General features: G+C 43.4%; 1 protein-coding gene across 1 annotated transcript in view; it reads right to left on the minus strand.

Moving 5' to 3' along the window:
- Positions 1-7,816: 7,816 nt before the first annotated feature.
- HADH (hydroxyacyl-CoA dehydrogenase) overlaps positions 7,817-22,363 on the minus strand; it is a 45,791-nt gene continuing 31,244 nt past the window's right edge. The window contains exons 5-8 of the mRNA XM_003899073.3: positions 19,541-19,630; positions 15,202-15,274; positions 9,679-9,795; positions 7,817-8,753 (exon numbers count right to left, since the gene is read on the minus strand). Of these exons, the coding sequence (XP_003899122.2) occupies positions 8,635-8,753; positions 9,679-9,795; positions 15,202-15,274; positions 19,541-19,630 (399 nt within the window). The 3' untranslated portion in view covers positions 7,817-8,634. The remainder of the gene's footprint in view (positions 8,754-9,678; positions 9,796-15,201; positions 15,275-19,540; positions 19,631-22,363) is intronic.

A 22,363-nucleotide genomic window follows, 5' to 3' on the forward strand; every position in this document is an offset into this window, starting at 1 on the left:
AGTTGTCTTAAGTATTATACAATAAATTTTTCCTCTAGTTTGGTCCAGGGCTGCAACAATATGGAAACTCTAATAAAGGGCCTATGAACAATAACAAGATGTCTGTGTGGCTGTGCTTTTAAAGTAGAAGAGTCACGAGCGAGTAATACACAGTTCTGACAGAAAAGAGGCACCTAACATCCACATGATGTAGTAGTTGTTGAAAAATCACATTTACCACTTCTGCCACACAATGTGATCTTCCAGACGTGGAAGATGAGAACTTTAAGAGCTTCCCTGTGAAACCTAACCTCTAAAGATACACAAAAAAATGTGGACTGCTTTTTAATAGAAACTGTAAAAATTGGTGGCAATTAAGTATCTTAATACTAATAGAAGGATGTCATTCTGTACACCATTTATACTTATGTACTGTGGGAAAAAATAAGATTGGTTTTCTTGGCAATTATTTGGCGGATATCATTCTGGAAGTGGCTTTTCTAAATTTCTTCAACTCTTTTCTGGGAAAACTTTTATCTTTACTCTGCAGCCAGGCGTGACTCAGGCAGAGTGTACCGAGGTGACTCACCTCTAAGCAGGGTGTACCAACAGCAACTATTTAAAATAAAAATCATTAGCATGAATCAAAGTAAACTACATACATGTTAAAATAAATAATTTATAGTAAAACTTGAGACATGTGAAAACTGTCTATTGGCCTTTATTGAAGAAGCAGTGCTAATGTTTGTTTATAACATTGTTCATCCACAGTAAACTGGTGTTAAATAACAGTTGCCTTCATTCAGTACATTTTTACTGAGCACTTTCTAATGGGCTATGCTCAAATAACTGGACGCCAGAAAAATGTTTTGTATTGTCTGTCTGCTGTAGGCATATAAGAAATGCCTACTGTCTGTATTTGTTACAATGTGCAAGGGTCCTTTTCCCTGGATGGTAATTTGGACTTAAAACAGGTTATATTAGGAAGGAGGCGGCCCAGCGGAGAAAGCCCTGGTTTAGAGTCCACAGAGCTGGACAAAATCTACTCATCCCACTGTTGGGAACAGCACACTAAACCCCTCTGGGCACACTTCCTCATGGGCTAAGGTGTCACAGACCTCTGCCAGGGTATGTAAGAGGTAAAGGAGAGAGAAGCCTGACAGGAAGTGACTAGTAAATTAATTTCCCCTTGAATTGTTTTGTAATGTGTTAGAAAACATGTTTTGTCCAGTGCAAAAAGCATCTTGTTTATGTACTGCCTTGTAGCCACAGAACATGTGAGCATATTTCTGCCTAGGGAAGCAGTTGGTAACAGGACTAAGCACTCTGTTTTGGAGTCAGGATCATGGAAGTACTTGTACAAAAGGGGCAGAGTTTGGATTTTATTGGGTCATCTACACTGATGTGTTCATATAAATATTTTTCTTAATATATAATAGCTTGGGATGTTACCAGCTAAATTATTAAATTTTTGATTCCCACTAAGTAAGTGGGAGAAATTGGTAGAAAATGTATTTGCCAGATGGAATGAGAATACTGCATACAAATAGAGGTCATCATACATCATCTTAACCGTTTTCTCTGTAGTCACAGTGGAATTTGTATACTAGTCATTTTCTCTTCTCCATCTATAACTTGCCTTGGAATCTGAACTCAGTAGAATCACTGAATTATATTCTACACTATAGTGATTTTTTTTCCCCCAACAGGAAGATGTATGAGGCAACCACAGTACAACAGAGCCCACAAGTTGGCCTGGTTGTCATTACAGGTCCTTTCAAAGTTAGTTCAGACTCCCACTGCTCAACTGGAGGACAGCAACAATGGCTTTAGAGTCTCGCCTGCCCTCCAGGCTCAGCTCTGGAGACAGCCCTCAGCGTTGCACAAAGCCAGGACTGTGCAATGCTCACTGCAGGGCTCACCAAAGCTCAGAGGTGCTTTGTGAGCAATCTCATCTGCTCGCCACATGCTGGCATCTGGTATAGGCTGTGCCTGCTTTGCTTCTCATGTTCCAATTAGCTGGGGCTGATCTTTCCTCAGTGCCTGGTCCTAGAGAGTGCAAACCCATCCAGGCAGCCCTTACGAAAACCACCCGGCTTTCAAGTGCTTTCAATCTGAACGAAAGACAATATCGTGGCCACTGCAACTTTTATACTCAGATTTGTTTAGATTGTCTCTGTTCTTCCCCAGGCCTTTGCTCCTTAGAACAGCATCTCTCAGACTGGGTGATGAGATCTTTAGCTGGCAGGGATGAGGATGTCAAGGAGGTGCAGAGTCTCAAAGAGGCCATGGTTAATTGGGAAGGGGCAGGCACTGTAAACTGCAAATCGTGTGAATGAGATGAGAGGTGCTGTTCTCTCCCGGCATTTGGGATTAACTAATTATTTTAATACAGGCATGCATTTAATAAAGGGTGTGTGTGTGCGCACACATGCACACACATGCACACACAAGACTTAAGAAGGGGAGGACAACAGAAAAAAAATCAAGATAAAAGTATTAATACCCTTACATGAGTCCTGTGATTTGATAACATTGTACCAGCTAGCGGCAGAAGCCACCACGAGACTGAGTGCAGAAAGGGTATTTGGTTCTAAGCAATCTGTGTGCACTGTTCACTCTGACTGCTCTGAGTGTGTGCAAGCTAAAGTCTCTGCCTAGCTATGTAGACTTTGAGGCTGGACAGAGCTTTTCCATTTCAGCCCCCTTGGTCCTACTACAAATTGGTGTGGTGGAAGGATAGATTGCTCTCCACTCCCACCCTTCCCTACAACTTGAATATTGAGGCTAAAGGGCTCCAGAAAACTACCTTCCCAGCAGCATATACCAAAACCTCCACACAGAACGAGGCAGTTGGGAACCATTCAAACTGCCTCAAGTAGGAAATTCAGTTTCAAAAATGCCATCCTCCCTCCCTACTAGTTTTGGAGGCATCCCAATTTCCTGTCTTCTATACCTGCAGTCTGAGTGAAATGGTGAAGTGGCTGTTCAAGAGCAGGTAGCAAGGGCAGAGTTCTTATTCCAGGAGGTTTTCTCTTCTAATACCTGCTTGCCTGAGAACAAACTACATTTTCTGGTAGAATATTCCAGTAACTGCATCTATAGAAGTGAGGCTGAGATGTCTCGGTGGTTTATTGACATCATGAAGGGCTCCACTGCCACTCTGTCATCCAAAGGGATTCTACCTCAACAGACTATTTTAAGAGATGGGGTCTCGCTATGTTGCCCAGGCTGGACTCAATCTCCTGGGCTCACACAATCCTCCACCTCAGTCTCCCAAGAAGTTGGTATTACGGGTGTGCCGCACCCCACCCAGCTTGACAAACTGATGTTTAAGTTAGCTATGGTATCCTCTCCCCTCCTTGATGATGAATTTTTCAACCCTAGGGGCCATCCTATTGCTCCCTTGGCTAAATAATAGACCTAGTAGGGACTCCCACAATTGTGTTCTGAAGAAATCTTTAATGTCATTTAAAACTACTGGCCACTACAATCCTAGCACTTTGGGAGGCCGAGGCAGGTAGATCACTTGAGGTCAGGAGTTCGAGACCAGCCTGGCCAACATGATGAAACCCTGTCTCTACTAAAAATTTAAAAATTAGCTAGGTGTGGTGGTGGGTGCCTGTAATCCCAGCTACTAGGGAGGCTGAGGCAGGAGAATGGCTTGAAGCTGGGAGGCAGAGGTTGCAGTGAGCCAAGATCACGCCACTGTACTCCAGCCTGGGTGACAGAACAAGACTCTGTCTCAACAAAATAAATAAAAATAAATACATAAAACTACATAACGATAGAATGAAGCATCATTCTGCTCTTGTTCATATGCCACTACTTCTCTAATTACCACGTGTTAGGAGAATCTTGGGAACTTCTCTCCTATACACTTGTTTGTCTGGGGTCTTAAATCATCTAGTCTACTGCTCACACATAACATGTAGCCTACCTGAGTGACAGCAACCCCTTTCTGACTAGCCCCAACCAGTACCTCTCTGAAAGCGCGGGAAGACTTTCCAGAGGAGCTGTGCGGTGGAGTGCAGAGCCCCAGCACTGGTCTTTTTGCCAGGTAGCCCAACCGCTTAATTTCTGAGACTCACTTTTCCAACACTCAGTCCTGTTCTGAATCTTCAGCCTATTCCCCGCTGCTGTCACATGTTCAGGGCTGTCATCTGTAACCCGATGAACACAGGTTACTGGGGGCTTCCTTCACAATTGGCCTATAGATGACAGGCAGTGTGCTCAACACCTGAAACCTACTTCGCTCAGTCCCCAGCAACCCTATGGCATAGGTTCCATCCTTATGCCCATTCTTCCGATATATCCAGAAAACAAATAGCTTCTCTAGGTTACACAGGGAAAGACAGTGGAACTGAGAACTAGAACCCAAGTTGGTTTAATTGCAAAGCCTATGCTGTCAATTAGTTGTGTTGGTTAATCCTGCAGCAGCTACAGTTGGTGATTTTCACTAAAACATTGAACAACATCAGTATCAATGACAGGGTTCTCTGTCTTTCAGGAGTTAAAGTGTGTTATGCCATGTCAAATAGTAGCAAGAAAAAAAATGCTAACATAGACATTAAAACTGTGATGATGAAACAGTGAGACCACTTTAAAAAATAGAATTTACACAGCCAAATGGATTTTTTCAAAATATAGTACTGAAAGCACAGCCATGATTTCATTGTTCAAAGCATTTTTTCAGATTACTATTTATGTGGCATCAATGCCTGTTTACAAGAAAATTAGTCTCATAAAATTATAGCCACACCTTATACTTTTGGTAGACTTAATGAGTTACTTAGGTTGAAATGTTAAAGGGATTAAAATCAAGGTGGGACAACACAAAAGCTTGTTTTAAATATGTGAGCCGTACAACTCACCAAGAGAAAGCATAATTAGTGTATGTTGTTGTATAACATAGTGACTAACAGTGGCTGTACCCTCTCCAATGATGACTGGTTGAATCTCAAATGAGTTTCTGAAAGCTGATATGTTAGTCAAAACACCTACCATTAACAGAACCCAGTGGAGAATCATTTTCTTTTTTTTTTTTCTTTTTTTCTTTTTGAGACAGAGTCTTGCTCTGTCGTCCAGGCTGGAGTGCCATGGCGCCATCTTGGCTCACTGCAACCTCCGCCTCCTGGGTTCAAGCGATTCTCCTGCCTCAGCCTTCCAAGTAGCTGGGATTACAGGTGCCCGCCACGACGCCCGGCTAATTTTTTGTATTTTTAGTAGAGACGGGGTTTCACTCTGTTGGCCAGGCTGGTCTCAAACTCCTGACCTCATGATCTGCCTGCCTCAGCCTCCCAAAGTGCTGGGATTACAGGCATGAGCCACCGCACCCAGCCAAGAGTCATTTTCTAACACTGGATTTGTACATGGTAGTTTCCCAGTTCCAAGATGTGGTTCCACCTTACCCCCACGCTGCATCATTCAACAGTTCCCAAAGAGGAAACACATTTTACAATTGATGTCAGAAAAAGTTAACCATTTCCCCCAGAAAAACTACTTTTAACAGTGAATCTTAAGAACGTGAGAGGGCCATGATTTTTATTTTAGAAAGATATCTTAGTAAGCATTAAAACGATCCTTCTCTCCATTTTACTAAACAGAATTGAAGTCTAGGTGATGGCTATCAGAGGTTCACCATCTTTTTCAGCAAGTCATCTCATAAGTTGCCTGGTTCTTTTTAATCTCAAACTTTCATTTGTATTATAGGTAAATAAAAATATCACTGGCCAGGTGTGGCGGCGCACGCCTGTAATCCCAGCACTTTAGGAGGCTGAGGTGGGTGGGTCACGAGGTCAGGAGTTCGAGATCAGCCTGACCAACATGGTGAAACCCCATCTCTACTAAAAATGCAAAAATTAGCCGGGTGTGGTGATGTGTGCCTGTAATCCCAGCTACTCAGGAGGCTGAGGCAGGAGAATCAGTTGAACCTGGGAGGCGGAGGTTGCAGTGAGCTGAAATTGCGCCACTGCACTTCAACCTAGGCAACAGTGAGACTCCATCTCAAAAAACAAATAAATAAAAATATCACTAAGAGGAAGCATAGGAGAGAGGGAAAAAAGTGGCCAGGTACGGTGGCTCACGTCTGTAATCCCAGCACTTTCGGAGGCTGAGGCGGGCAAATCACGAGGTCACGAGTTCGAGACCAACCTGGCCAGCATGGTGAAACTCCGTCTCTACTAAAACTACAAAAAATTAGCCAGGCATGGTGGCACACACCTGTAGTCCCAGCTACTTGGGAGGCTGAGGCAGGAGAATTGCTTGAACCTGGCAGGTGGAGTTTGCAGTGAGCCAAGATTGCACCATTGCACTCCAGCCTGGGTGACAGAGCGAGACTCCATCTCAAAAAAAAAAAGGATCGTCTTGACCTAAAACTTGGTCTTTACTTTCAAGTGTCAAAAAAGATTCATGACGTTTAGGAGGCAAGTTTGGGGAGATGAGGAGAACCAAGAGCAGTGACACTAGGCCCAGCAGCACTGCCAGGACCCACCCTCCCTCTTGAACAAATGCTGCCAAAACAACAGTGGAGGATGATGCAAGGCACCTGGGGCTCTCACTGAGGCTCAGTTCTTAACCACAGACTGAGCAAACAGCAGCAGCGGGCCTGTATTTGGAAGCAGAGAACCTGACTGACATGACCTTCCCTCCCGCTGGCCCCAAGATCTCTCCATGGCAAGCAGCTTCATTCACCTGAGAACGCAGAGATGTGGAGTTGGGAAAGAAAAAGCTACTCCCTCACCTCCTATGTCTAAGGGAAGGATGTTCAAAATCCCTTCCTGGTTCCAAACATGGTGCATGGAAAATATTTTTTGAAAACAATAAAAGGATACTGAGAGACTAGGCCTTTTGACTATTTGGTAGACTTAAAGTATTTTAAAACGCCAGCCAGAAAGACTGCTGCAGCCCCTACCTTCTCATCCTGGCAGGCTGACAGTCGCATTGCTGAGTTACATCTTTCCTGGAATTCAGTGGTCAAGAATGAATGCTGCCATTTCCAGGACAAGGGCCTGCATCCTATGGGGACTCTGGTGAGACGGTAAGGAAGTGAAGCCCCCACTTTGGTCCAGGGCTCATGTCAAAGGTCAAAAGCCAGCCTGAGAGAAAGCAGGGAGCTGTCAGACCACAAGGGTAAGCTTTAGCGATGGAAATGCGGGTGGCCTCACAGGTGCTTCCTTTTGTTCGTTAGGCAGCGTTTTATAAGAATAACCTAAAAGTGTCCTACCCAGGTTCTATGTGCGGTAAAAATGCACCGATGTATTTTTTTTCCCACTATGCTTATATTCAAATTTTTAAAAATTAATAAGCTCCCTTTTATCAGTCATAAAATGAAGAAAAAAAATCTCTCGACTATTAGACCTATATGACCCAGGATACCAAACAAGGATGTCCATTTTAAGGAAAGTCCTGTCTGAAAGTCTGGATCTGAGATTTTCAAATGGGCTATTTTGTACTTAATTTTATCAAAACCTAGTCCTAATCTAGGCTCTGTGACAAAATATCTAGTGACTTTGGACACATTCCTTAAGCTTTCTGCTAATGAGGCTACTGGACCTCAGGATTTCTGATGTCTTTCCAACTCCAAAATTCTATCTTGGAAGACATTTTCTCAAGCCAATGATTAAAAGAAGCTTACGTTACACTATTTCACTTTGTTGGCAAAGAAGAAACAGATGTTCCTTAAAAATTGTTCTCTGTGCCCTTATTACTGCTTTCCTGGTAAGGAATCTGGCAGCGATGGCCACAGGCAGGTTTCACACAAACGCCTTCTCCTGCCACTCCTCCTTCCCATCACTCCCACTTTAAAAATTAATAGCAGGCCAAAGAAGAGGGGAAATAGCTTCTGCTAAATTATCAACTTTTTACTTTTATAAACATTTGAGTGTATTACAATTTTATATTATACATTTCTTTTTCAATTCAAATTTTCAGACGAAAACATTGTATTTTAGTAGTCAATTTATAGGCAATTTGCAACAGCGATTTCTCATGGAAAAAAGACACAGACAGACAGTAATCATTCAGATCTGTGGAACTGACTGACCATGAAAACTGACCTCCTGCAAACCATGCACACAGAGATATGCCGACCCATCCAGCAGCAGCATCTTCATGATGAACTGAATAAAGACACATCTTATGTCGTGCCCAAAATGTAGGGCAAGACTCAAAGCTGCAGGCATTAAAATGTTCTTATAAAGGCAAGATCCAGGTGCTGCTCGCTGCAGTGCTTCACAGACATACCACGTCGTGCCAGTGGCTTGTCACTCTCACATGCAGCAACAGTGGGCATGGTGCACTCGCACTCTCGGAGGAAGTACTTTTCCCTTGATGAGAGAACAAATCCAGGCAATTCTTCACAAAAATGACAAGGTTCAAAAAAAAAAAGTTTGCTCCAAGGCACCAAGGGTATAAAGCTGTTTAGAAAATACACAGAAGTGAACAGACTAAAAAAGGGAATTAGTTCTTAATGGAGAATCTATTACTGCTGTAACTGGTGTAATAATCACTTCAGATAGATTACAATCAAAATGCACATTGATTAGACTGTGCTGTGTGAGAGAATGTCAGAACAAAGAGCATTCCCACAGGCACTCGGGGCACTGGCTGGAAAGTGCTCTCAGGGGTTCTTCTCAGAGCCGGAGAAGCTGCACATCATTTGTATTTGTAAAATCCTTCTCCAGTCTTCTTGCCAAACTTGTTCTCTGCTACCAGCTTATTCAAGAATGGGCTGGGCTGATGTAATGGGTTCTTCACATCTATTTCATGCCACCCTATTGAGAGGAGGGAAAAGAACTCAGGATGAAGTGCTGGGTTTATTTTTACACCTTGGCATTCCCAAGGGCAAGTCTGGAGGCCTGCCTCTGCTGTGGGAGAGCCCCTAGGCATGGCGCCCCTCTGGCCACCACTGCAGAGGCACCAAGGAAGGCTGTGCTGGTGCAGTCACATCAGCCCCAAAGCTGCTGCACTGCCACCCACCTGTGCTGCCTGAAGCCTAGCCCTGCTGTGGCCCTCCTGCTTATCCAGTGTCTTCTCAGAAATCACTAAGGCCAAAGGCCCAAGTACACTGACAGAAGCCATTAATTTGCTTCTGTTAGTTAACTATCACTGACACAGTTAACTTTCAGAATACACGATAAAAAGTCTGCATTCCTGCCATTGGTATTTTGCATCCACATAAAATTCAAAATTTAATTCTTCAACTAGTATTCTGTGAAACTTGGGAACAGATAGCTACATTCAACTTCAGTAGTCCAGTTTTAATTATTATTTTTACCCTGTCTTCAGAGCTATTACATTACAATGGATATATATATTTTTAAATGGATGTGTATCTTGCTTGCAACAGAGGTTACACAAATCAATTTATGTGATAAAATAATACATTGTACCAATGTCAATTTCCTGGGATTTAATATTGTACTATGGCTATATAACCATTGGGGGAAACTGAGTGAAGGTCACACAAGACCTTTTTGTGCTATATTTTGTCTTCAAGGTTACCCTGTTAAAGAGATACTAGACAGTCACATTCTTCCTTCTCCTGCCATCTGTTCATGAATCCTCAACCTGGTAAGGCAGGATTTTGGAAGGTCTTAATTAAGACCCCTGCTAACTTGTTTTTAAAAGGCATTATAATTTACAGTTCAGAAAAACTACCTCAACTCAATAAAGACAACAAAAAATTCCAATTCCTACCATCCACGATGAACTTTGTAGTATCTAGTCCGACATAATCTAGAAGCTCAAATGGGCCCATGGGGTAACCGGCTCCTAATTTCATAGCAGTGTCAATGTCTTCTTTGGATGCATCACCTAAGGAGAAAAGGGCAGCACTGGGTCACCACCACCTTTCCTTGAATTCTCCCTATCACAGGATTAGCCCCAGAATTACTAGAATTTTATATGCTTGCACAATAAAAAAAAATGTCTTAGAGTGAGACTTTCTGGCTTGGGTAAGATTTCCTCTCTAAAGTACATGCCAAAGAGGTCATAAGATTTTATTTGTTTTTTTGAGACAGAGTCTTGCTCTGTTACCCAAACTGGAGTGCAATGGCACAATCTTGGCTTGCTGCAACCTCTGCCTCCTGGGTTCAAGTGATTCTCCTGCCTCAGCCTCCCAAGTGGCTGAGACTACAGGTGTGCACCCCCATACAGAGCTAATATTTATATTTTTAGTAGAGACAGGGTTTCACCATTTGGCCAGGCTGGTCTCAAACTACCAACCTCAAGTGATCCTCCCGCCTCAGCTTCCCAAAGTGCTGAGATTACAGGTGTAAGCCACAGTGTGTGGCCCAAGGTTTTCAAAGCTACTGCACCACTGAGGTGAATTCTGGAGTACTACTACCCTGTTCACTGAGACAGAAGCCTCCATGCCTGGAAACTTCAGCTACTTTCAAATAAATTGGGATTTTCCAACTCTGGAATCATTTATTAAAATATCATTTAATGCTACAGCATATTTTTGATTTATAAATAAACTTTCTTTAAAAAGAAAACTAAGCTTTCTGCTTTTGTATGTATAGTTATTGTATGTATTTTTTTCCCCTAGTTTTTTGGGTTTTACAAGTAAGGAGTACTCTGGCATCACATTCACACAAATCTTTTAGTCAAGATACCTTTTAAAGAAAATCCCAAACCTGAGTTAGAATTGCCACACATGTTTGGAAGTCTGTTGAGTAGACTAAGACAAGGATCAATGTGCTTTTCCCTTGGAAATTTACTCTTACTATGTCCTTTGGCCCCAAGAGGCCTTTATAGAGAACAACCTGTTCCCTTTCTTTGAAATCAGAAAAGTAGAATAGTCTGCAACAAGTGGCTATCTAGAATTTTGTTCCAAAGCATAAAGAAGTCAATCAGATCAAAGCTAAACAAAAGAGGGAAAAATGTTAAGACACTCAGAGAAACTACTTAAACATTGATAAAGACGACATTTTTTAAAAGCATATAAAGTACTAAAGTAATGCCAAAGGATTTCAAGGCATTATAAGGTGATTAAAATACATCTCAATTATTTATTTTGGTTGACATTACTAATAACTACACTAATCAGGATTAGAGATGCCTGAGAAATCATGATTTGAGTGTTAGGCCATAAGAAAGCAAAGAAACAAAAATAATCATATAGGCAGCCTCATTCATTCATTCAACTTCTATTTATTATGTAGCAGGCACCAGAGATGTAGAATGAGACAAAGATAAACAAGACAAGCATTCAAGGTACTCATGATATAATGGGAGAACTCAGATGTGTAAGCCAAAAGCTTCAACACAATAAGACCTGAAGATTCATGACTCACACAGCTCTGTGCGAGAAAAGATGGACAGATTTACTCACACTGCCAGGGCTTCACCAAAACCACCCCCATGCCTGGGTCCTGGAAGATGAAGGTAATCCTGAGATGAGCAGACCAGGAAGGGCATTCTAGGTAGAGAGAACAGCACATGCAGCGGGAGGAATGGGAAGGAATACAGCATATTTGGGGTGTAGCTCTGAAGCTTAAAAGTGGGTTCTACTCAGAGGATTTCATTAGGAAGCCTCGCGGCTTCTGTGCTGATAGAGCCCCGGAATGCTGGAAGTGCTGGCCTCACAGGCTCCTCAGGCTTGGGATAAGCTCCCTGTTCTTAGGGTGCTGCCCTCGGACATCTTTGGGGCTCAGTCTCTTACTTCCTCCAGGCCTCTGCTCAGGTGTCATCTTTCAGAGAGCCTCTTCTCCTCCCTGCATATATAAAAGAAGCAACTCCCTGAACTAAAGAAAAGGCCAGGACAAGACTCTTGCCATCTCTTACTATATTCTTCCCTACAATTACTCATCACAACCTAACATGCTTACGTACTGGTTCATTTATCATGGGCAGTCTCCCTGGGACAGAAATCTGACAGCATAATGGTTGCAACTCAGCTAAAGTCATTTAATGAAATCTATATTCAAGGACAAGACAATGAACCCTAGAAGCAAGGCTGTAATTGCAGATTCAGAGACTCACTTGAGGACTGTTTTATTTCAACAAATAGTACGAAGATACAGCACATGATAGAAAAATATCTAAATAACCCTACAAAGTCAGCACAACTCAAAAAATCCTGTTCTCAATAATGCAGAGAAAAAGAGGCAAACTTTCAGAAACAGAGAAATAAAAATTGTTGTGCCAAGTGAGAGTTAGACATGGAATCATGTTTTAAACGAGTAATTCCTCAACTTCTTTAGAATCAAGTACGTCTGACAATCAGACATCCTCTCCATAAAAAGTGCACATATACCCCAAATTCTGCATCAACCTTAGGAGGTTCATTGGACACCCTCTCCCTCCTCCCTCCAGTTAAGAGCCCCTAACTCCAGACAAGACAGCAAAGGAAAGCTTCCTCAGTAAACTCCAGATCAGCACAGCTGAGGGCCTGGGACTTGCCCGACTTCTGTTTCCTTGGCTGGCTCAGCAGCACCACCTGCCAACCATTCTTAGCATGAACAGAGGCACCCAGCAACAACTCAGAAACAGCATTTTTACTCATCAGCAGCTACCTATGTGCCCGCCCTACACAGGCACTTTGGGGCAAATAAAGATGAAGAGGAGCCAGAGTGCCCCAGAAGAGAGTACAGTAAGGGAAAGAAAACATCTGCCATGCCACAGGGAAGACAGTGACAAGTGACCCAAGGGAGAGCCAAAGCATGAAGAGTTGTGATGACAGAGATGACATCCAGCTGGGAGCTCTGCAGACACTCAGGTGGGGCCATGTGGGAATGGCGGGAGTAGAATCTGCGGTGATGACAGCAGGGGCAGAGAGTGGCCAGAAGGAAGGCTCTCTGGCAGAGCCTGTAGATGGCAGGTCACCAGAAAACCACTAAGCCTGTCTTGAGCAGGGGCGACAATGTGAGCAAGATGTCACATGGTGACTGGGGGGCAGGCTCATGTTCCTCCCAGGCCTGCTGCCAGCAGAGCCCTCCTGAGAAGAGCTGACCATTTGGCCCCACCGCCCTGCCCACGCTGGCAATTAGGAGTGGGTGCCTGGCAAAAGCAGCGATCCACTGTCAGACACAGCCTATCCAGCCTCTGTCCCTCTGACCCACAGGGGTGACAGTTGACTGGGGCATGCATCAGGCCTCATAGTGTGAAGGAACAAGAGCAATAGAAGAGTGAGGACAGAGCTGGGACACTGGGAAAGAAGGCCCAACATGGAAGCCACAGTGAGTGGACAGACATCAGAGCAAGAGGGCATGAGCCTCCACGAGATCCTATGGGGACTGGCGAGAAGTGCTCGTGGCGGGGGCCCAGTCATCCAGGAGGCCCGACCCATAACAGCCCACACATCCTTCCAGGGAGCCTGCGCCACTCACGGCAGCACTGGGGACACCACGGCATGCAGCCCCAGGTGGATCAACAGTGGGGGACAGGAAGTTCTCCTTGCATGAGTTCAGAAACAGTAACAGAGCATCTGCCGAGGCTGTGCAGGGGGTGTGTGGGCAGATGCAGTAGGCAGTGTCTCAACTTCCTGGACAACATGATACTTTCTCAGTAAGCGCGGTAGTGGGGACCAGTCAGGAAAAGACATGAGTAGCGTGAATTTCTCTGCTACCTGAGGAACCTCATGAAGGCAGCCAGACTGGGATGGGGAAAAGCTGGGATGAAGAGGCGGAACAGGCATGACAGGAAGGAATCAAAAGTGATGAACAGATGTGGCAGACAAGAAAGGGAGTCTCCAGATGCTTGAGGCTTCAAGGTGGAACTGTGGGACGGAAATGGCATGGTGAGCGTGCTCTGAGCACTCCTCTATGTTGGCTAAGAGGAGGGAGCAGGCGGTGGGTGGGGGGACATGGTAAGAGGCCTGGGGTGTGACTATAGTGTGCAGTGGGGAACCAGCACCCACCCCAGGCAGGGCACCCAGCTCCTTCAGAAGCAGATTCTGAGAAGGTGGTGGAAAGAGAAGCAGGGGGACCAGCAATGATAGGCTGTTGAAGCCCATGCCCACAGAAAGCTAAGAGCATGTCCTGAAGCCAGGTCCTGCTTCTCCAGCTTCAGCCCACAGGTGGCCAGGGATGGTGAGGGCCAAAGGGCACGCACCTGTGCAGAAAGGGACCACAGACAAGAAGAGGGTTTTCAACTTACCATCTGATACTTGGTGCACTGGAGAATGTATCAAAGGGACAGTGAGGAAAACATCATCAAGAGGTGGATCTCTCACATGCTACATTCTAAAACATTACATTTTGTTTAAAAAAAAAAAAAAAGACATACAACTGCCTTTCAAGGTAGGGCAAAATGCTCCGTGCTTTCTTTGAGGTGTAATTAGGCATATTTGTTGATAGATAAACATAGAAGTGTTGGTTTGATCTTGGAGCAAAAGTGAGGCAATTGCTTCCATAAACCACAGAGAAAAGTTTTAATATTTAAAGCAGATTTTGAGGAAGCAAATGTGCTTTCATCCCCCTGGAAGAGCTGGTGTAAATGTTTTGTTTCAAAAATGACACTCTCAGGAGTGAGCATTTATGAATGAAGTAATTGAAAACAATTACACTTGCTTTTCATCCAGTCCTATTAAGGCTTGTTTGCCTTTGAAGTAGATATGATATCTACCTTTCCAGAAACCAGGGAGTGGAAGCAAGCAGGAGGATGCAGATCAATTCAGAAGCCTGGACCCTGTCCCAAGCGATATTTCCACAGCAGAGAAAAGCACTCTTTGTCAATCAAGTATTGAGGAAAACTGTTTAGACCATTCTTAAGGTTACAAAAAGTACATCATGACATCATTCAGTAAGGACAGACACAAGACTACTAAAAACTGTCCTTACCACATATTGGCCTTGTCACATATTTCTCATCACCTGTCAGTCACAAGTTTTAGAACCTTAAGGAACTTTCAAGATCCCCTAGCCTAGTGATTTTTACATTATGATAATTTTTAAAAGCAGTAAACCTTTTAATCAAAAGCAGAGATCCAGGATATCAATCTGGGCTGGCTGTGCAATTGCTCTGGCTGGGACTATAGTTGGGGTGGTGGGAGTTCCAGAACCCTTTCTCAGAGGCCTCACAGGGAAGCCAGGAGGCCCTGGGAAAACAGTGAAAAAGGTACCAGGGCCCATGGTGCAGCTGAGCTCACACAGCTAGAAAACAGACACTGCTTCCTCCATTGTGCATGGCCCGACCCCTGCTAGAGACACTGAGAATTCCAGACAGTGGCGCCAGGAGCTGAGGCCTGCAGCTCCCGGCCTGGGTCAGGAAGGATACCTCGTTCATACAGCCTGATTGCTTCCATGAGGTATGGAACCAGGAGGCGGTTCACAATAAACCCTGGAGTGTCCTGTTTTGGGAGAGAGAAAAACAAAAAACTAGTAAACTTTCATTAAATGGCATCTTTTGTGAAGTCACCAAATCGCCCCTTCTTACCCTGGATCATGTTTGCCCCCATTTATCAAGCTGTACATTTTCAAAATTTGCAGCATGGCTTTATATCTATCTCATATGACAATTTATCCAACAATCATAGTACTTAAAAAAATTCAAACCCAGATGCCCCACTGCACAGATCCTGACATAAAGGCAGATCAAGGCACATGGGTGACCTGGAAGAGCATGGCTTTGGGACAGGCAGATTTGGGTTCAATCTTGAATGCAATGGTCCTTCTGTCATTCTGAACCTCAGTTTCATCATCTTTGAATTGGGGGTGACAGTTTGTCTCAAAGTTGTGAAGATAAATCAGAAAACACATAAAATGCTGTACACACAGCCCTACACTCATCCTTTTACTCCTCCTCTTTCCTCCCACTTCCCTTTCAAGAATCGACAAAACGTCACACTCCACCTTGAACAGTCCTCAAAGGAGGACTGCTTTCCAGGCTCCTTGGAGCCAATCCTAGGCTACTCAGCATCTTCTCAGGTTCCAGCGCACAGTGCAGTGGAGCTGACTTGGCGGCAGGTGCTCTGTCAAAGGAGCAGAGCCCCTACAGAGAGCTGGCCTTTCACGGCACACCCCTAAGACCTCTGCATCCTGGGGTGGACCCTGTGCCACACACGCCTTTCATCTGTTTCCCTTCTCAGTAACTAACATTAATCATCTCTCCGGAGGACAGGTGTGGGATCTGGATTTTATCTACTGATCTCTTCTGGGGATTTGTAGAGAAAAACAGGTGATTTTTTGTTGAAGCTGATTTCCACTAGGCAAATGGTGCCTCCTCTTTGGTCAAAAGGCTGTGATCCTCCTGAGGGCAGAACTCCTCACCCTGGCCCAAACTCTGCATTCCATTTCTAGCACACACTAGGTACTTCCTTAATGTCTAAATTACAGATGACCAGGCACTCCTCACACAGCTAACCTGAATGCATGCTGGGAAACTGGACAGTAACACAAAGGATATGAACCTCCTTTAACCCTGAGCAAACTGAAACCAAGTCCTAATCCCATCTACTGCCACATGAGCACAAAGATGCACCAACAAGTTTTATCAGCTTAATTAAGATTATGAAACAATACAGATTTTATAATTGAGGCAAAAATACTCTTTTCAACTTCAAAAGGTTCACTATAGAAACTCAAGATAGGGTACCTGAGAACATGAAGCACACTATATGTAAGGTCACAAGTCAGAAAGCAGCCTGAGAAAAACATTTGCTCCAATTAGAATAGTTAATATCTTCTTGAGAAAAAGCTCATAGAGCTCAATAAGGAAAAAGTGCCAAGACTCATTAAATATTTAGACTCACTGGCCAGACGCAGTGGCTCACGCCTGTAATCCTAGCACTTTCGGAGGCCAAGGCGGGAGGATCACGAAGTCAGGAGTTCAAGACCAGCCTGGCCAACATGGTGAAACCCCGTCTCTACTAAAAATACAAAAATTAGCTGGGTGTGGTGGTGCGCACCTGTAGTCCCAGATACTCAGAAAGCTGAGGCAGCAGAATCGCTTGAACCCAGGAGGTGGAGGTTGTAGTGAGCTGAGATTGTGCCACTGAACTCCAACCTGGGTGACAGTGCGAGAGTCCATCTCAAAAAAAAACAAAAAACAAAAAACAAAACAAAACAAAAACTCACCAGTAATTAAAAAAAATATGCATTTCTGCCAATAAGATTATCAAAGGTTTTTTCCCCCATGGTAATAACATTTGATGCTATTGAGAATGCAGAGAGACAGATGCTCTCAGTATACTGGTGCAATGTGAAGAGATATAGTCTTTTTTTTGGGCGGGGGGGAGGGTCTCGCTGTGTTGCCCAGGCTAGAGTGCAGTGGCGTGATCTCAGCTCACCACAGCCTCCACCTCCTGGGCTCAAGCGACCCTCCCACCTCAGTCTCCCAAGTAGCTGGGACCACAGGTGCATACCACCATGCCCAGCTATATTTTTGTAGAGAGGGGTTTTGCCATGTTGCCCAGGCTGGTCTCAAACTCCTGGGCTCAAGTGATCCACCTGCCTTGGCCAAAGTGCTGGGATTATAGGTGTGAGGCACCGTCCCTGGCAGAAGACATAGTCTTTAAATAAAGTAATTTTATTTTATGTAATCAAATTCATATTTTTCAGATTCTTATTTATTAAACACATTTTATTTACTATACTTACTGTGTGCCAGGTACTGTTCTAAATACTTTAAAAAATTAATTTATTCATTCCTCATAATAACCCTGTGAGACAGGTACTATAATTATCCCTATGTGAGGCATAAGGACACTGAGGCAGAGCGAGGTTAAGTAGCTTGCCTAAGGTTACACAGCTAATAAGTGCCGGTGCCAGGATTTGAACCCAGTCGGGCTAGTTCATACCCTTAACCTTTATACCACACTCCCCTCATGAAATCTCACTAGGGAGGCACATTCCAGGCATATTAATGTCCCTCTTCTATGTCAGGTATTGGTAAAGTACAATACTGTAGGCCAAATCCAACCCACAGTCTGTTTTTGTAAGTCAAGTTTTACTGGAGCACAGCCATACTCATACTGCATATACTGTCTATGGCTGTTTTCAGGCTACAACAATAGAACTAAGTACTTGCAACAGAGACTGTATGGCTGAAAATATTCACTATCTGGTCCTTTACAGAAGTTTGCTGACCCTTGTCCTATATGGTTGCCATATGCTGTCCAGATGCCTCATCGAGAGCTTCAATAACTGACCCAGAAAGACCCTCTGAAAGCCCTTAGAATACCACACAGAAAGAGTTCTGGAATGACCTAACGAGAACAACTTAATGAGAATAAAGAGTTCCCATCTCTGCAGCTGCCGTGGCCACTCTGATGGAAGACTGAATCATTACTTTGTAAATTAATGATTATGCTGCTGAAGATAATCATTAGCTTTTCCCTATACTTCTGTTTCCGTATCTTTTTGTCTTGCACAGATGTTCTTTTCAATACTATTACTACTTTCTTCCACTAACAAAGCATAACTGGGTAAGAAAGTACAATCATAACATCCAATTATTAACATGATTTTAGAAATCTAGATGACTTAAGACTACGGAACTAAACAAACAAAAAATGGGCATTAAAACATGAGACTCCCTAACAACACTTTACCTATGGACAGGGAAGAGCAGAACACACAAGCCTGCTTTCTTCGGCTGCTGGAGTCCACCTCAACAGATGGCTTCTTCAGATGATTCATGAACAACATGATTTTTCATGAGTTAGTACAGTACTGTGAGTTCAAACTCGAGAATATTTTAGAAAGCAAACGTTTGCTATGAGAACTATAATGATATAAAGGATTATGGTTTAAAAAAAAAAAGTAGATGACTTATATGTAAATCTTTGTAACGGTGTAGCATTTTGTGACAAAACTACCCCTTAACAAAAACTGCCAAGTCATGCATAAGTATAGTCCCTGAGTTTTGGGGGAACTAAAGAAGAACTAAAGCAAATCGAGAAACTTAAGGTAATCAAAATAATTACCTTCAGGTAGGTTATCATTTCAGCAACTGGGATTATTTTATATACAATAACTGGGTAGCTTAAGAAAGGGGAAAAAAAGACGGAAGTCAAGCAGGCTTTTCACTAAACCATGCTGCTTCTTGAAAAACAAAACAACAAACAACAAAAACATAATGCAACTTTCCGGTGAGAAACAGGTTCCTTACTGCTACTTTGGCAGGTTGGTCACTTACTGTCTTATCATTTATTTCACCATCTGTAGTATTTTTTGCAAAAGTAAAGCCCTCATTTTCTGTGAGGGATGTATGTATTTACCAGGCTGTACCTGACACACAGGGTTCGGACTCCCAGCGGCCCAGTAGAAGTTAAAGCTGATAGGGCAACCAAAACCATTTATGAAAATGCAGCCATTCATTAGGAGACAAAAGCCAGGACCTAGAGAGCAGTACTGTGTCTTCTACTCAGCTGGAGTCCTCAGCTCCATTCAGGTCTCAGACTATCCACCTAATGGCCTTAGGCATGGCTTAGGAGTCCAGTTTCCCTGTCTGCAAACTAGAACAGGAGGCGCGGACTGCTCATTACAGCACGTGGACAAGCTTGCAGTATACAATGCTCCCTCTCACATAATTCTATGAGAAGAATTCTACCAGGAATAAGTCAGGGTCCAAGAAGAAAAGACCCACCTCCTTCCCAAGCTACCCATACTCTTACCTTGCAAGCAACAGGATGCTTTCCCAGGGCTTTGCTAAAGTCTACCAAAGATTCAAATGTCTTCTGGCTGGTCATTGGTGTTTTAATGACCTGGAAATGCAAAGCAGAGAATTATGACCAGAGTCAGCAAGCAACTTCAGTAGAATGGTTCAAGGAATGATTGATCAAAAGGTTCCATATAGGCAACAAAAATAGTTTGAGTTTCAGCATAGAAGTAGGAATCTCAAGCCAGAAACAATGTATTTCCCAAAATGACTATTTTAAGACAACAGAGGCCGGGTGTGTTGGCTTATGCCTATAATCCCAGCACTTTGGGAGGCTGAAGCGGGCAGATCACGAAGTCAAGAGATCAAGACCATCCTGGCCAACATGATGAAACACCGTCTCTACTAAAAATACAAAAATTAGTAGGGCGTGGTGGCGGGTGTCTGTAGTCCCAGCTACTTGGGAGGCTGAGGCAGGAGAATAGCTTGAACCTGGGAGATGGAGGTTGCAGTGAGCCGAGATCATGCCACTGCACTCCAGCCTGGGTGACAGAGCAAGACACTGTCTCAAAAAAAAAAAAAAAAAAAAAAAAAAAAGACAACAGAGTACTGTAGAATGTACAAAATCAAGGCTTAAAATACAAGTGTGTGTGTGTACGTGTGTGTGTGTATGTGTGTGCACAGGACAGTTTTACAGGCTTTGTTGTTGAGACAAGCCTGGGTTCAGTTGCACCACTTACTGGCTGTGTGTTCCTGAGTATGTTTCTTGAAACTGAAATGACACTGAAATCTCTCTGTTCACCTCAAGGAGAATGAAGTTAGATTGGGAGTAAAGCACAAAGCCTAAGCACAAATGCTCAATAAATGCTGACTTCTGTTATTTAATTATTTGAAGTCTGGAAGTATATGATGGTTGTCCTTAAAGTCCTCTGCATGGGACCTGACCTTCTATTATAGATGATGAGGAGCCCCAGGAAAGTGAAGTAATTTGCCAAAGTGACAGGTCTCCTGGATTCCTACCTGAGTATTCCTCCCATGACTCCACCCTCTGCCACACAGATGCTCTAGAGGCCAGCGGCCCCTTGGCTTTAGAACATATTCATCCTGCTGGGGAAGGCTTTTATTACAGCAAGCAGGGCCTGCTACCTGCTCCAGCAGCCCTCCTGACCTCTGTGAGGTGCAGGCAAGGACACAAGGGCTGTCCTACTGGCTTCTGTAGGAGACAGCATCAAGCACAATGCCTCACACAGTCAGCCCTCAGTAAGCATTTACAGAACTCATGTGTCGGGAATTATATTTTGGTAAATGGAAAGAACCAGATGAAGTTTTTATATATATATATATATATGTAAAACGTAAAGGCCAGTAAAGAACTTCAATCAGAGTCAAAGAGTCTACTTTGACCCTTTGGGGCATGTCTTCACTGTGCAAGAGGGCCGTCTGACTTGGTGAACTAATGAGCTAGTGTCTGTGCAGGGATGAAAGGTGCTACATAAATGAAGAAGAGTTCTCACTCCTGTTTCATGTGATCACAGCCTGGGCTATGGTGTCATGTCGTGACACCAAGAGAAGTGAATGGATGGAAACAGAAAAAGACACAGTGAAGATGGAGATGAGGAGGACGAGAAAGACCAGAAGCTACCCTGTGGGTACCACAAATCAAACAGAATCCCACAGCTGTTTGAAAGGAGGTCTAAAAAGTCTGCATCAAAACCACAGACTGAGCTGGGACAAATGTTGCTGACTATGGAGTTTTCAAAATAAGTTTTTGGTTTAAAGGAGTTAACAATAGTGAAGGTTTGTTGTTTTTTTTTTTAAAACAGGAGAGACGCATGTTTAGTCACTCATTCATTCATTCAACAAACAGTAATTTGTACAGATATACTGCTCATAGTTACAACAGAGTCTGAAAAAAAAATACATACATATACATTTAAATGAGCCCAGTCCTAAGTAAAGGAGCCACTCAGCTTATTATACAAGTCATTTTGGTGTACACCACCAGCAACACAAGGAAGAGTTAAAGTTAAACAATAAAAGCTGAATAGAGAAGAATACTTTTACAAAATACTTTCTAGAAAATAGCAGCATTTGCTAAACATCAGCTATTAACAGCCAGCACACTACACTTCCAAAGACAAAAGCATACATTACCAGATAAATGCAGTTGAAAACATTATTAAAGTAAATCTACAGAATGTGTCTATCTCTAAAACACTTATATATACAATATAATAACTAAAGAAATTAGTCCCTAAGTACTGAAATGTTGGAAATGCATGCCACTTCTGTGCTCTTATCTGCATGAGGATGAACACTATTTCTTCTGTTCCCCAAACCCCTCCCCTCATTCTTCAACTTCCTCAAAAAATCAGACTTGGGGGATAGGAGAAAATAGGAAGAAGCTGAGAAACAATGTTAGCAAGACAGAAAAGTCCTACTGCAAGATAGTCGAAGTTGTCACTTGAGAGAAAACTAAAAAAATGGCCATTGTTATGATTTATTAAAAATGCTTATGCTTAGTGGCAGGGGAATGAGGAGGATAAAGGAAGGAAAAGGAGTTGGAAAAGGCAATAAGGAAGAAAACAGATGATACACAATCCCAGAGAGGCCACAGTCAGTCTCTGGAGGTTTACCTGGCCCTACATCACCCGCATGCCAGCATAAGCGTCCCCCACACTTCGCACGGCAATAACTCCTCAACCTCAGAACAAATGATACTTTAATAGTGGCTGCTTCTCAGACCCTGTAATTAGGGCCCTGTAAAAGGCAAGTTGCCCCATTTCAGGTGCAAATGGCCTACTGTGACTCCAACTCCAACATATTGGAGTCTCCAAGC

The sequence above is a fragment of the Papio anubis genome, chromosome 3, assembly GCF_008728515.1.
Source record: "Papio anubis isolate 15944 chromosome 3, Panubis1.0, whole genome shotgun sequence".
NCBI lineage: Eukaryota > Metazoa > Chordata > Mammalia > Primates > Cercopithecidae > Papio > Papio anubis.